Below are 14,928 nucleotides of genomic sequence, written 5' to 3' on the forward strand. Positions count from 1 at the left end.
ATGGATCAATGCAATTAGCACTGGCTTTTAAGAACAAAAGAATTGCAATATTGGAGAACAATCTTGTGATTATTTTAAACTAGTAATAGTAAAAATTTAATTTTTAGTGGATTTTCATTGCATCATATAACACCTCTTGAGAGGTTCCATGTCAGAAAATGATGATTAGCTAAAAAAATAGAATATGTATAGGTAATAGAGGTGATACGAGGTGTTAAATGTGATAGGCTGGAATGACCAATCAATAATGTTAGAGCTTACAATATTTGTAGCTTCTCCTTGCCTTTATAATATCTCTACATCCAAATACTAAAGTCCTCCCTCTTCATGCATTTGATACTACACTATACAGAAAAAGTCATGTTAAAGTATAAAATTTGTCTTTCAGTAGTAAAGTACATAGAAAAATGGAATTGCTTTTTCAATAAAAGCCACACTATACTTTGTACAAAGTATTCTTGTGTTCACAATACCAGGTAATTGTGATTCACTTGAATGAATCAGAACAGTGACAATGTCGGTTTCCTGTCCTTGAGACTGAGTATCATCATCATCATCTCTCATACTCTTTAAAGTTCTAGATCCAGTTGACCTGCCTGTGTATTGCACTTGGAAAACTGATTCTCTTTGTCATTAAATTGGCTGATACTACACTGACACCTTGATCTGCTAAGCACATCAACTGTACATTGTATTGCAAAGTATATTGGAACACACAGAATGTAGACAGAGATCAAATTGCACCTTTCCCTTGCTTTGTGTCAAGGTTACATTATTAAAAATCATGGAACAGACTGAAACAACACAAATTGAAGTATAATTTTCCTTTAAAAAAAAATATATTGAAACATTGAAGATAGTTACTGGTAGCACAATTTTCAAGAAAGAATATTTTAAGAAATTGTAAATTAATTCTCATTTACTTTTATTTATTTTTAGAATCCAGGATATGATTGACTCAAGACCAATAAAAAAATATATATTTCATGATTATGAAAACTATGTAGATTGTAAATAACATTCAATTAAAATTGATAGCTATAAAACTATTTGAATCCAAGGCCTTCTAAATAAAAACTGTACTTTGAGATCTCTTTTATCTTTACAGTAGAAATTCATCCCCTTACTGACTCATTCTGTTATTGGTTTGCTTTTCAGTGTACTAGATCAGTGATGGCAAACCTTTTCGGCTTGGCATGTCAAGAATTTGGAAAATGCCCAGCTTGACTCTACTGGCATGCCCCACTGCAAACAAAAGAGAAACAATTCTTTACATGTTCATTTATTTAAAAAAAATATAGTCCAATTGTGTAGTGTTATGTCTTATATATTGAAACGTCAATAATTACAAAAATGAAATATGAGTAAAACAAACTCAGATACTTGTAAAATAATAATGAAAAATCAGTGATTTACAGTAGAGAAAGTAATATGCACACTGGTAATTGGGCTTAAAATAGTGCGCACTAAAAATTTGCCCTACTTTTAACAGTAATTTTGAATTGAACTGAAAAAAAAAATATGGAACACATTGCATTTGATTTCATTAACATCAATTAATGACTTTTTTTTTTGTTTAAGGTGCTAAACGTTTCTGGTATTTGGCTCTAAGCATTCAAAATTTCTTATTTGTAGTGGCACTCTTCATTCTGCAGACGATTTCCTTCCAGATCCTCAAGTTTAGACCTCAGGTCGACAAACACTTGAGCAGATACTGGCTTGAAACTCTGCTAACTTCAGTTCTAATCCTACAATTTGCATCCATTGGAAATCATTTAATTCCATAGTAGTGTATATGGAATACTACTACATCCAGATATTTAATTATTTAATTGTCTGTTCTAAACTTCTAAATTTATTAAATCTTCTGCCAAACTGATCATATATTGAAATTTTTTGTTGTCGGGTGTTGGTGAACATTGGCATGTCATCCAAAACATCATTGCTTGTCATAGGTTTGCCATCACTGTACTAGATGGAAATTTTGTTTTTCACAACAGATTCCTACGAAACAAATATGGGGTGTAGAATTTATGCTTGTTGGGTGTATATTGTTGGAGGTGGAGGAAATAAGAGATCTTGGGATGATAGTGAATAAGGATCTAAAATTTAGGGGACACATTGCCAAAATTGTGAGGACAACACAAAGAATTCTAGGAATAATGCGGAGGACACTGACTTGTAGGGAGATTCTTGTTCCATTGTATAAGGCTTTGATTAGGCGACATATGGACTGTGGTGCACAGATTTGGTCACCTGGTTTTCAAAACGACGAAGATATGTTGGAAAGGGTCTAGAGGCAACTAAGGTAGTTTCTGACCTCTGGTATGTCAAATATGAGGAAGGGGAAGATACAGTTTATAGAGTCTAGTGGATAGGAGGAAGAGGGGAAATATGATAGAGACCTGAAAGTTAGTAAGGAGTTGTTATAGGATCAGTGTTGGAGTGGTTTTACAGCAAATGGTGGGAGATCAGAGAGGACATCCTTGGAAGCTGTGGGAGCAGTGAGCAGGGGAGTGATAAACATGTTTTTTGCATGCAGAGTTGTGAATGATTGGAATGTCTTGCCTGAGAGTGTGGTGTCTGCAGAGAATTTGGGTGCGTTTAAGGCACGGTATGATGAGCTGTGTGTGTATGACAAACAGGACCTCCTAGATGAGTCTTTAACTCCATGGGATCTTGGGATAATAATCTATCATACTTTGCTTTGAACACATTCACAGTCATGGTACCCACAACAGACTCTGGCAACCTATCCCACTCATTTACCTCTCTCCAAACAAATAAACCTAGTTCTAACATCCCTGCTAACTACACTCTTACTCAGATTCCAAGGATGTCCTCTAGTTCTCCCACCACCAGACCTGTTCTGAAAAATTTCCTCTGAATTAGTCTTGTAAAAACCATTTAGTAATTTGTATGTCTCAATCATATCTCCCATTTTCTGCCTTTCAACCAGTTTCTGTAACCTGCTCTCATAAGGTTCATTCTACAGACCTGCTACCGTCTTGGTCACTTGCCTCTCGATCCTTTCACCTCTTCCTCATCACCAAGAAACCCTGGTAACCAGATCTGCAAGCGGCAATCAAGATGGGATCTTATCAGGGCTCAATAAAAAGGAATTATAACCTGTTTGTCTCTGTTCATCAAAGTATTCTTCAGTAACCTAGTAATCTGATGAGCTGCTTTAGCCACTTCTGCTATGTATCCTTTAAACTTTAACTCTCTATCCACTAACACCCCCCCCCCCCCAAATCTCACACTCTATCAATTTCCTGCAGTACCTTTCCATCAGTGTGGCCAACACTTTGCCACATTAAACTGCCATCCATTCTCCTTTGCCGAGACTAATAGTCTACCCAAATTATCCTGGAAAATTTTAACATCATCTATGTTAAGTATTGCTCTACCCAATTTGGCATCATTGGCAAGCAACTGAGTAAGTCCTCGCAGATGCTTTCCTATATCATTGATTTACAAATTTAATAGTAGCAGCCCAAGAACGAGGCCCTGCAGCATGCCACTAGTCATAGGCTTTCTTTTGGACTCTACTCCTGAATAAACTACTCTCTGATATCTCTCCATCAACCACCCTCTTTATCCAACTCACCAACCCTATATTCATCCCCATGTGCTGCAGTTTACTGATTAGAATTCCATGTGGTATTCTGCCAAAGGCTTTTGCAAAGTCCAGCAGTACCACTGTAAACCCATTACCTTTTTCCAACTCAGCTGTCACTGTATTATAAAACATGAGCAAGTAAGTTACTGAAGTATGATCTACCCTTCACAAAAACCCATACAGTATCCCATTTCCATCTATCCATTCCTGTATTTTGCTCTTGACCAACTTCTCTAGTAACTTGACAACTCCTGATATGCTGATCAGTCAGTAATTTTCTATATCAGTCTTGAAATCTCCTTTATGCAATGGAACTATTTTCCCACTCTTTCCACGCCCTTGGTACTAACTCGGAGCTTGAGACTTTTGAACGTGATCAAGTGCACTGATAATTCCCTAGCACCTTTATTTAAAACTCGAGCTGGTATACCATCTAATCCCACAGATGTATTCACATTAAGGTTCTGTAAAATATAATGCACCTCCATTTCATTTACCTCAGTTCTCAAAATATGGAAACTGTACTTTGATATATTTAAATGACATCTTCATAAAGTAAAGAATGTTACTGTTATGATGTTACTATCTCCAATTTGAATATAATGTTTATTATCACTTTAATCCAGGTCCAATCAACTTTTACTGTCACAAACACTGTTATAACAAATTCACTCAACATAACTGTCGATCTGTTAGTATTTCTGCAGTGGTGCTGAAGATTTTGGAAATGTTGGTTGTGGCTCGCATTCCGAAATGACAGAGAATGTCCATTTTGTAACAAACAGCATGGTAAACCCATGCTATTCATTCCAAGGAAAGCCACGTTTGGGCAACTTGCTCTCATTCTATAATGTTACTGATGAGTAAGACAAGGAGAATGGATATGCCATGATACTTTTGATTTTGCTAAAGCTTTTGACCGAATACAACATGGAAGACTGTTGCCTAAATTGGAAAATATGGAATTGGATTATAAATTATTAGATAAGAGGATAGTTGGCTGACAGTTATCAAAAATTGGTATATGGGAGATGTGAGTCTGCAAGATTTAAGGTGTATCACAAGGATCAGTACTTGGTCCTTTGCTATCCGACCTATACATTAATGATATTGGGATGGATTTGACAGGCGACATATGGCTATTTGCAGATGATGCAAAGATAAGTAGGATAATCAAGCCTGTGGCTAATATTCAGTACTTGCTAAAGATTTGAATAGGCAGGAATTGTAGGCATATGAAAATGATTATCAGTTTAATATTAATAAATATAAAGTCATGCGTTTAGTGTGATTAGATATCCAATATCTTATTGTATTGTATCAGTTTCTTCTAGCTTGTGCTAGAAGAAACTGATCAGGCTAAAGATCTTGGAGTTTAGTAGACAGGAAGTTGATGTCCAAAGGCCACATGACAAAGATTGCAAATACAGCTCAGAGGATAGTTGCAGTGCTGAAATGTGAACCTTGATGTGTAAAGATAAGGAATCATTTTGCCTTTTTACAAGGCCTTGATAAGATCTCACTTGGACTAGTGCACACAGGTCTAGTCCCCTGGTTTTTGTGTTGATTCTAATACAGAGGAGAGCGAGTATTAAATATTATATCAAGATTGTGTGAAAATTTGTAGACTGCAGGCAACATCATTTCTCGCAAGAAAGAGCTTGCATCCCTTCCCCCTAACCTTCAGTAATACTGAGATATACAAACATGGTCAGATTTCTCTTCTTGAACTGATGTGCACCTCTGATCTTTCCTGGCACAACCACATTTCAACTATAGCTTCTGCAGCTGCCAAAAAACTTGGTATACTTTTTTGCACTAGACACTACTTACCACCTCCACAGTTGCTAACTCTATACAAATCCATCCAACCCTGGAATACTGTCCTCATATTTGGGTGGAGCACCAAAATCCTTTTTCTGCTTGATTCAATGTAAAGTGCATTCTGGCTAATTAATGATCCCTCTCTCTCACAGACATTCAGTTTCTGCTTTGTGTCTCTTCTACACATACTTTCATGAGCAGTGCTCTGTTGAATTGGCCACTATTATTTCTCCACTCTAACATCTTTAAAAAAAGAGCAACTGCTAACCAACACCTTTTTACAGTCCATCTAGAAACTCACCAAACCAGCTACACTTCCTCCTCTTTCATTCTATTCACGTGGGTTGTCTGAAAAGTTCTCGGCCTCAACCATAAATGGCAGCGCTGTTGGCAAGATTTTTTTTTTCTAAGTTGGTAGATCTGTCATAAGCATCCATGTTAAATTGCAAGTCATTCTATCAAGTAGTTATTTTTATGCAGCTGTCAGAAGCCAAAGTGTTGTCTGTATCCCTTGAAATGGATAAAATTGAGTATCGTGAGGTTATAAAATTCATTGTAAAAGAAGGTTTAATGGCAAAAGAAATTCATTCGAAGTTCATAAAAGTTTATGGGCACTCTTCTCTTTCTTTTTTGACAATAAAGAAATGGGCTGCCAAGTTGAAACACGGCCGTACCAGCCTTGAAGATGATCCATGTGAACAACGTCCAAAAAGTGTAGCAACACCAGAAATCATTGATCGAGTGCACGTTATGGTATTGGATGACAGGCTAGTCAAAGTGCGAGAAATTGCTGAGACTATAGGCATTTCAAAAGAATGTATAGGATATATTTTGCATGAAAAATTGCAAATGAAAACGTTTTGCGCAAGATCGGTGCCATGATTTCTCACAGCAGATCAAAAACGCACTTGAATGAAAATCTCTGAACAGTGCTTGGGGCATTTTAACAAGAATAAAACTGATTTTGTACGTCGATTTATTACTATCAATGAGACTTGGATTCACCATTACACACCAGAATCAAAACAGTGGACAGAAGCCAGTTGTTCAGCACCAAAGTAGACAAAGTCGGTTCCATCAGTAGGAATGGTCACGACATCAGTGTTTTGGGATGCTTAAAGACATTTGGTTTGTTATCTTGAAAAGGGTAAAATAATAACTGGAGAATATTATTCCAATCTTTTAACCAGACTAGATGAAAACATTTGTGAGAAAAGACCTGGTTTGCAGAAGAAAAAATCTTTCGTTTTGTGGAGGACAATGCACCTGGCCACAAAAGTGTTTTGGCAATGGGAAAATTAAGGGATCTGTACTACGAATTGTTGGCGCATCCACCCTATTCCCCAGATTTAGCTCCCTCTGACTTTTATCTCTTCCCAAAACTAAAACCCTTCCTCTCTGGTCAGCGTTTTTCTTCAAATCAAGAGGTGATTGCAGTTGTTGAGCAGTATTTTGTAGATCTTACTGAGAACCATTACAGGGACTGGATAATGGTGCTGAAGCATCACTGGAATAAATGTATTAGTCTTAAGGGAGATTATGTTGAAATAAAAATATTTTTGAAATTATAAATTCCTTTTTTTTATTGTTAGACCGAGAACTTTTCAGACCACCCTCGTAAAAAAAAAAAATGGCAGCAGAGGTATGATATGATTGGGACTTGTGAACTTTCGAAAGGGTTACACAGGATACCAGTAGATGGAATTTTTTGTTTTGTGGAGGATGAGGAAAGGACAAGGGAGAATACTTGGAAGTTGAGAATGAATACCATCAAGAAGAAGGTGAGAGCTCAATTTTTCTCTCATAGAGTGGTGTGTGATTGGAATGGATTGCCATTCCAATCACGGTGTGACAGCTAGTTTTGAGTAGTATGTAGCCTCTCTCTCGATGAGTTCGTGACTCCTTAGAGGAGCCTCTTAATAATAATAATAATAATAACAACATAATCATCATCATCATCATCAAATTCCTGCCATGTAGCCTCAAGGGGTGTACAGGATATGACAGTACTACATGAAAAAATTACATCATTACTAACTTCCTATCTACAATTTTCCTCCAAATCAGTCTGTTACTTGTCAAGACTCCAACATTATCAGATCTTATATTTCTATCGTCTAAGGCACTTTGTACCGTATCAATCCACCTATATCTTGGTCTTCCTCTGGGTCGTTTTCCTGCCAACCTGGCAGAGAACACTTGTTTTGCTAATCTTTCCTCTCCCATTCTATTTAAGTGACCATACCATCTGAGATTAGCTCTGCTAACGCATTCCTGGATGCTGACAATGTCAAGTTCTTTCCTAATATCCTCATTTTTAATATGATATTGCCATTGATGCCATCTGTTCACGCCTCTAATCTTTCTCAGGACTCTCATATCTGCGGTCTCTAGTCTTTGGTCAAGTGTTTTACTTCTGACCCAGCTCTCAGATCCATAAGTTAAAATTGGTTTGAACACAGTCTTGTATACAGCTAATTTAGTGTTCCGACTAATTTCTTTCTTATTCCATATGAATTTATTCAATTGACTTCCCACGATACCAGCTTTGCTGATTCTGTTGTCTATTTCTATATTTAGTTTACCATCTTCAGTAAAAATTGTGCCTAAGTAGCTGAAATGTTTTACTTGTTCCACAGGTTCTCCATTCACAACACAGTTGACATTTTCAATGATTCTGCCTATTTTCATTGTCTTTGTCTTTTTATTGCTGACCTTCATACCATATCTATTACAACAGCTATTCAATTTAGTCAGAGAATCTTGCAGACTTGTAGCGGATTTATTTAGAAGTATAACATCATCCGCATAAAGCAAAGAGCTGACATTAACATCTCCAATTTTGATATCAGGTTTAATACCACATTCCTTCATAATGTGATCCATATAGATAATGAATAACAGAGGGGATAATGTACATCCTTGTCTCACACCAGATTTAACATTAAACCATCTTCCTGTACTTCCTTCAATTCTAACTGCTGACTCACAACTCAGATAAAGACTAAGTATTGCTTGATATAATGCCCCATTGACACCATATAACTGCAGCGTATTGAATAGCTTCTCTCTTGGCACCTTGTCATATGCCTTTTCCAAATCGACAAAACTTAAATACAGATCTTTGTTATATTCCCATGCTTTCTCGACTATTTGTCGTAAAGTGAAGATCTGATCCTGACAGCCTCTATTTGGCCTGAATCCAGCTTGTTCTTCACCAAGCTTTTCTTCCACAATTCTTCTCAACCGTTTCTCAAGTATACTTGCATAGATCTTGCCAGGAACACTCAGTAGGGAAATACCTCTGTAATTCTCACATTCAGTTTTATTTCCCTTTTTATATATGGGTACTATGAGAGCTCTACTCCAATCATCGGGAATTCGTCCCTCTGTCCAGGCTTTCTGAACTATGCAGTGCAGCCACTGTAAGACTCTTATACCACCATACTTCAGCATTTCTGGTCGAATATCATCTACTCCTGCTGCCTTTCCACATTTCAAGCCTTTGATGGCTTTTTCTACTTCAAGTATGGATATGTATTCCTGACTGCATGCCTGGTCAGTGTTTTTTATCACTGTGCTGTCATCACTGCTTGTTTCATTTAGCAGTTTTTCAAAGTAATTACTCCATACTTCAAGGATATCTTTTTCTCCTGTTTTCATTTCACCTTTATCATCTCTAATTCCTTTTACAGCACTCTTTCCTCCATTCCTAAGCTTCTTCAACAACCTCCAGAATATTTTGCCACCTTCTTGATATTTATTTTCTATATTCTTGCCAAAGTCCTCCCATGACTTTTGTTTAGCTAGTTTTACACACTGTTTAGCTTTCTTACATTTGTCTCTGTATTCTGTAAGAGTAAAAGCTGACTTATTTGCCAGGAACTTTTGATATGCTTTCTTCTTTTCCTTCACTGCCTCTTTAACTTCCTGTGTCCACCAGGGAGTTCTGATTTTTTTATCTTTGCACACAACCTCACCACATGCCTCTCTGGCAGAATCAATCAATGTTTCCTTCAGAGTTTGCCACTGAATCTCCAAGGTTTGATTCCTGTTCTCAAACTCTTTCATTTTCTTTTCAATAATAGTTCTGTATTTTAGTCTACAGTTTACATCTGAGAGCTGCTCAACTTTTATTCGCTTTAAAACTTTCTTACATGTTATTCTTTTCAATATGAAATTCAATTTTATCCTGCTCAAGACTAAATAGTGATCACTTCCAATTTCAAATCCTCTGTAAACTCTGGTGTCCTGCACCAGGGAGAAAACATCACTATCAACAATAACATAGTCAATGAGACTTTTTTTATTCCTAGCCTCTTCTCTCCATGTGAATTTGTGCGCATTTTTATGTTGAAACATGGTGTTAGTAATAACCAGTCCTTGTCCTGAGCAGAAATTCAACAGATATTTGCCATTATTATTAGCTTTGCTCTTTTCTCCAAATTTTCCCAAAATATTTTTGTATGTCTCACAATCATTTCCTACTCTGCTATTTAGATCCCCAACAAGGACCAACTTTTCATTTTTCATTGTGTCAGTTGCTTTTTCTAAAGCGTCAAAAAATTCCTCCACTTCTACCTTAGTAGAACCTTCTGTGGGACCATAGGCACAAATAAGTCTCATTGTCCAGTTCCCCATTCTCATATTTGCCCACATTACTCTACTTGAGACTGACTGCCATTCAAGAAGATTAGCCTCGTATTTTGTGTTGAATACTATGGCTACTCCTTCTTTTCCTCGATTGTTATTGCCTGAATATAACATTTTGTATTTATTGCTCAGAAAGATCTCACCGGTTTTGGTCTTTTTTGTTTCAGCCACCCCTATTATGTCGATCTGGTACTTATCTAATTCCTCAGCTAGCTCCATTTCTTTGCCATTCAGGCTTCTTACGTTGATAGTACTGATCTTTAACTCTGGTGATGTTGAGTTGGGGTTTGTTTTCAGATTTGTTCCAGTAGCTGACTTTTCGCTGTTCGCCCTGGTTCCCTGGCGAAAACAACGGGGGCCTTGTTTAACCGGGCGACGCCCCAGCCGGCATGAAATTTTGTCATGTTGTACCATCATTTTTTATTTTGGTTTAACCAATAAGAATACAATTTGGTCGGCTAAATCCCAAATTGCCAGCCCATCCTCGTTCGTTCAGTATCAAAGTAGATACCCAACAGGGTGCACCACGAGAAGGTGAGGATTGGTCATTAGGTCAGAAGCCCTGGTCGGTTCTCCGCATTCCTTTAAAGGCTATGTGGAGGTCTCCTCTCAGTTATACAGCTTTGACCCTTAAGCACCCCTATAATAACCTATAATAACAACAAGCTATGGAAAAGACCAAAGATTCATAGAATGTACTATACATATATTGATTTCTGAATTTAAACAAATACGAGTGCAAAAAAAACCTCAAAATTTGAGAAACATTATTCAGAGGTCCCAATTTACATCCTAGGCCATCTACAAATGCCCACAGAGGGTGCACCAACTAGATAGGACTTTAGAGTCATAGCCTTGTGTTGTCTTCGTGTGTGTGTGTGTGTGTGTGTGTGTGTGTGTTACTTGCTAGTTGTACTCCCTGCAGATGTCTCAGCAACTGAGACAAAATATTGGAAGCATTAAAATTAGGTTTTAACCTTTTCTTAGTGCTGTCAACATTCCATTAAACCTCTAACACGATAACCTCCTAACACTTCTTGACACACAATCTGGAATTCAAACAATCAGTGTTACACTTATCAAAGTTCTGCAGAATATGAGCTGCTTTTAAGAAGTCTTTATAGGCAGGTACCCCTACATGTCACCTTACATCACCATCCCCAGAATTTCATCCTCAGGACCAGCACTGTATTTTGTATTTGGAGCCACAACTTCTACTGACACCATTTGAACAATTCAGCAAAACAGATGCAACACGGAAAATCTATATACATTTGTACCATGAGTGGTCTAAAGATTAACTTTTTTTTTTCATTTTTTTATTTTATTTTATTTTATTTTTTTTTTTTTACATAGTTCAAAACTGCTAGAGACCAAATGCAAACCTATTTCATTCAAATTCAGACTTCCAGTAACCAATTTCATCACCATTGGTTTCACATCAGGTAATGAAATTCATCTCCCACCTAAAGACAAAAGCTAACATCTGTGGCCACAGCAGAATTCAAGCTGACAGCCTATTGGTTGGAGAGAGCGAATATGTTAAGCACTCTGTCAACCAGGCTGGTTATCTCTCAACTCTGGCATTATTTTAATAATGTTTCTGTTATTATTTTATCATTTTTATGTTAGTTCATACTGATATTAACTTTTTCTTATCTGTATTGGAAAATCCCCTCCCAATTGAATAAATTAATAGAGTTTTACTTTTAATCCAGTTAAAAATTCTCTACACACCAGGAAACTGAAATTTTGCAGTGAAGTTAGCTTTCAGCATGTAGTTGGCAAGAAAAATCTTAACTCAAATTTTTTAAGCTTAAGTTGGGCAGAAAATGCCTTTAATTTTCTTCCCAAAATAAAAAGGGAGACGGGGTAATGTCTCCCACATACACTACTTTCTATGTTTGTAGCTCTTGAGAAAATTTGATAGAGAATAGTCTTCAGAAGCTTCTTACCATGATATGAAAGCTTTCTTTAAGACTTTTTTAATAACTTGGATACCCTGTAATTGCATTGACTACATGCCTATTCTGATTGGTATAGACATATTTGTTCACACTTAAATGTGAAGTGTAAAAATAGCTTTATGAAAGTTCATTTTTTGACCTGTGCAAGTCAGTTCATTATAGTGAGGAAAAGGAGAATAGCTCATGGGACACAATGTTAAATGTAGGATTTTCTTGCCTTTAAACAATTTTTCAAGTTCTCTTAATGTTCATTAATCAAGTTATTTTGTTGGTGTAATTTTAGCTGTTGTATTTAGGCATTAAGCTTTATGCGAAGTTCGCTGGAAGAGATGTGGCAAGATGTAATAAATACAGCTAATATTCAATCAGTTATTCGCTCTCTACAGAAAGAAATAGAAACTTTGAGGTTGCAGCATCAGCAAGAATTGACTGAAATAAAAAGCAATGCAGGTAAAAAAAAATTGTTTATTAAATGAATTTTTTTGAAATGTGAATTGTGTACTGTATTCACATTTTATTCTTTACTATATGTATTAATCCTGCAGTATCTGTGAATCAAACTTCAGTATTCGTGCAGAAGTTAATAATCCGGTTGGTTTAGACTGTTTTCAAAAACATGAATGCATTTGAAGCCTGAATCATATTTTACAGGGAAGATATAAAAGATTCAAGACTTTGTGACTAAGTTGTTGTGCAGATGCAATAACTGATATGTAGGATGCTATTAATCCATCAAGTACTGCATGATTAAATTACTGAAATAAAACACTTGTTTATAATAACTAGATGAAAAGTAAATACAGAAATTATTTATGATACTGCTTTGCTGAGAAAGAAGCTTATTGTGATAATGTTTAATTAAGTTGAGGAAGCCGAGTATTATCACTGCACCGGTATGATTGTCAAGAGCATATATCTATCAGGTTACATAATACCGTGACAAATATGCAGAGGTAAGTATTCAAATGAGGTCAAATTTATTCATAATGTAACATATTTAACAGCTAAAATTATTCTAAAGCTCAGAGATTAATTTAAATGATCTTGAAATTAAGTTAGACATTATGTTAACATAACAGCCCACCTTTAGTCCACTGCTGGATTAATTACCTCTTCCAATTTCTTCATATTGTCCATCTGATGTCAGATGTTTTCATCATATATCATCTCCATTACTAGGTACTGTCTCTTACCATTATTGCATTATTATTACTTTCCATATCCACTTTTTAGTTCCTTCATTTAACCATGTTGTTTCTGCAAGGATCCTTATAGATTTGTTTACTCCCCTAATTTTTCTCAGAACTCTATTCATGGTCTCTACTCTTTGATCAACTGTTTTAGTTCTAACTCGGCTTTTAGGTCCATGAGTTAAAATTGGTTTGAACACTGTCTTGTATTCAACTGCTTCAGTATTTGAATAATTTCCTTCTCATTACATATAAATTTATTCAGGTGACGCTCTACCATACAGTTTGCTTATTCTGTTTTTTGCATATTTAATTTGCTATCTTTATTTAAAATTGTGTTTAGATAGTTAAAATACTTGAATTGTTCAATAGCTTCCCATTCAAAATGCAGTTAATGTTTTCAATGTCTCTGCCTATTTTCAGTCTTTTCTTTTTATTGCTAATTTTTGTACCAAATTTATAACAGTAGTTATTTAATTTAGTTAGGGAATCTGGCAGACTTGCATTGACTTTATTTAAGAGTGTAACATTAGCTGAATAAGTAAAGATCTCAGTGGAATATCTCCAGTCTTAATATCAGGCTCTAATACACCTTCCTTCATAATGTAATCCATATAAATAATAACAGTAGAGATAAGCTGTCTTTGTACCATTTTCTCCAATCAGTGTCATCCTTACATAATCATACTTTCTTTTGCTGGCTACATATCGAAAGAACTCCTTAGGATTCTTTTTGGCTTCATTAGCTAACTGCTGTTCGTACCTCTCTTTAGCTACCCTCACCAACCAAGTCACCCTGCCTTGCCTGGTCTTTGTAGTCTTTGTAATTGGTTATTTCCACTTCTCTTATGCTTCCTCCATAATGCCCTTTTTCTCTGTATTGCATGCTTAATCTCTTTATTCATCCATTACACACCTATCTTATTTAACCTTCTCACCCTTGGAATACATTTAGACATTGCATCTACTAGATAGTTTTGAAACTCCCCGAGGCTGCATCGATCTCTTTTCCAGCTAACTCCTCATTCCGTGCTACGCCTGCAAGCTGTCTCCTCAACCCTTCATAATCACCCCCCCCCCCCTTGTAGTTCCACATATACCTTTTGTTACAGAGGTCCTCACACTGCTGCAACCACCCAGGTAATCACCTCATGGTCCCTCTCACCAATTGGTGGGTGATTTGATACTTCATTTATAATTGCATCCTCTGATGAGATGACCAAATCCGAGACCCTCAATCCTCGTGCACCCTCTGTTACATACTGTATGAGGTAGTTATCCCTCAAAAACTCAAGAAACTCATTTTCTTTACTTCCAGTTGCTATCTCATCATTCCAGTCTATATTGCCATAATTAAAATCCCCATAATGATCACTCTTTTCTTATTTGCTTGGCTAATTTGATTATACATTTTATAGTCACTTCCATCCACATTTCCTAGTCTGTAACAACATCCAACCAGGTATTTCATTCCATTCACCTCTATCTCACACCATACTGCCTCAAAACCACTGGCACTATTTCCCTTTTGCATCTCTACTTTGTAGGGACATAACTCTTTCTCTATCATCAATAGCACTCCCCCTCTCTTTTTACCCCTTCTATCCACACGAAACACATCATACCCTTCCATCTCTATTCCTGTCAGCCTGTCGTCCTCATCTAACCATGT

General features: G+C 36.4%; 1 protein-coding gene across 2 annotated transcripts in view; it reads left to right on the plus strand.

The window, feature by feature from the left end:
- LOC150094599 (uncharacterized) overlaps positions 1-14,928 on the plus strand; it is a 429,939-nt gene that overhangs the window by 336,119 nt on the left and 78,892 nt on the right. For both annotated transcript variants that reach the window (XM_090411060.1, XM_090411061.1), the window contains one exon: positions 12,363-12,516. In XM_090411060.1, coding sequence (XP_090267186.1) covers positions 12,363-12,516 — 154 coding nt within the window. The remainder of the gene's footprint in view (positions 1-12,362; positions 12,517-14,928) is intronic.

The sequence above is a fragment of the Typopeltis vanoorti genome, chromosome 21 (assembly GCF_054136105.1).
Source record: "Typopeltis vanoorti isolate ZY-2024b chromosome 21, IOZ_Tvanoo_1.0, whole genome shotgun sequence".
Lineage (NCBI taxonomy): Eukaryota > Metazoa > Arthropoda > Arachnida > Uropygi > Thelyphonidae > Typopeltis > Typopeltis vanoorti.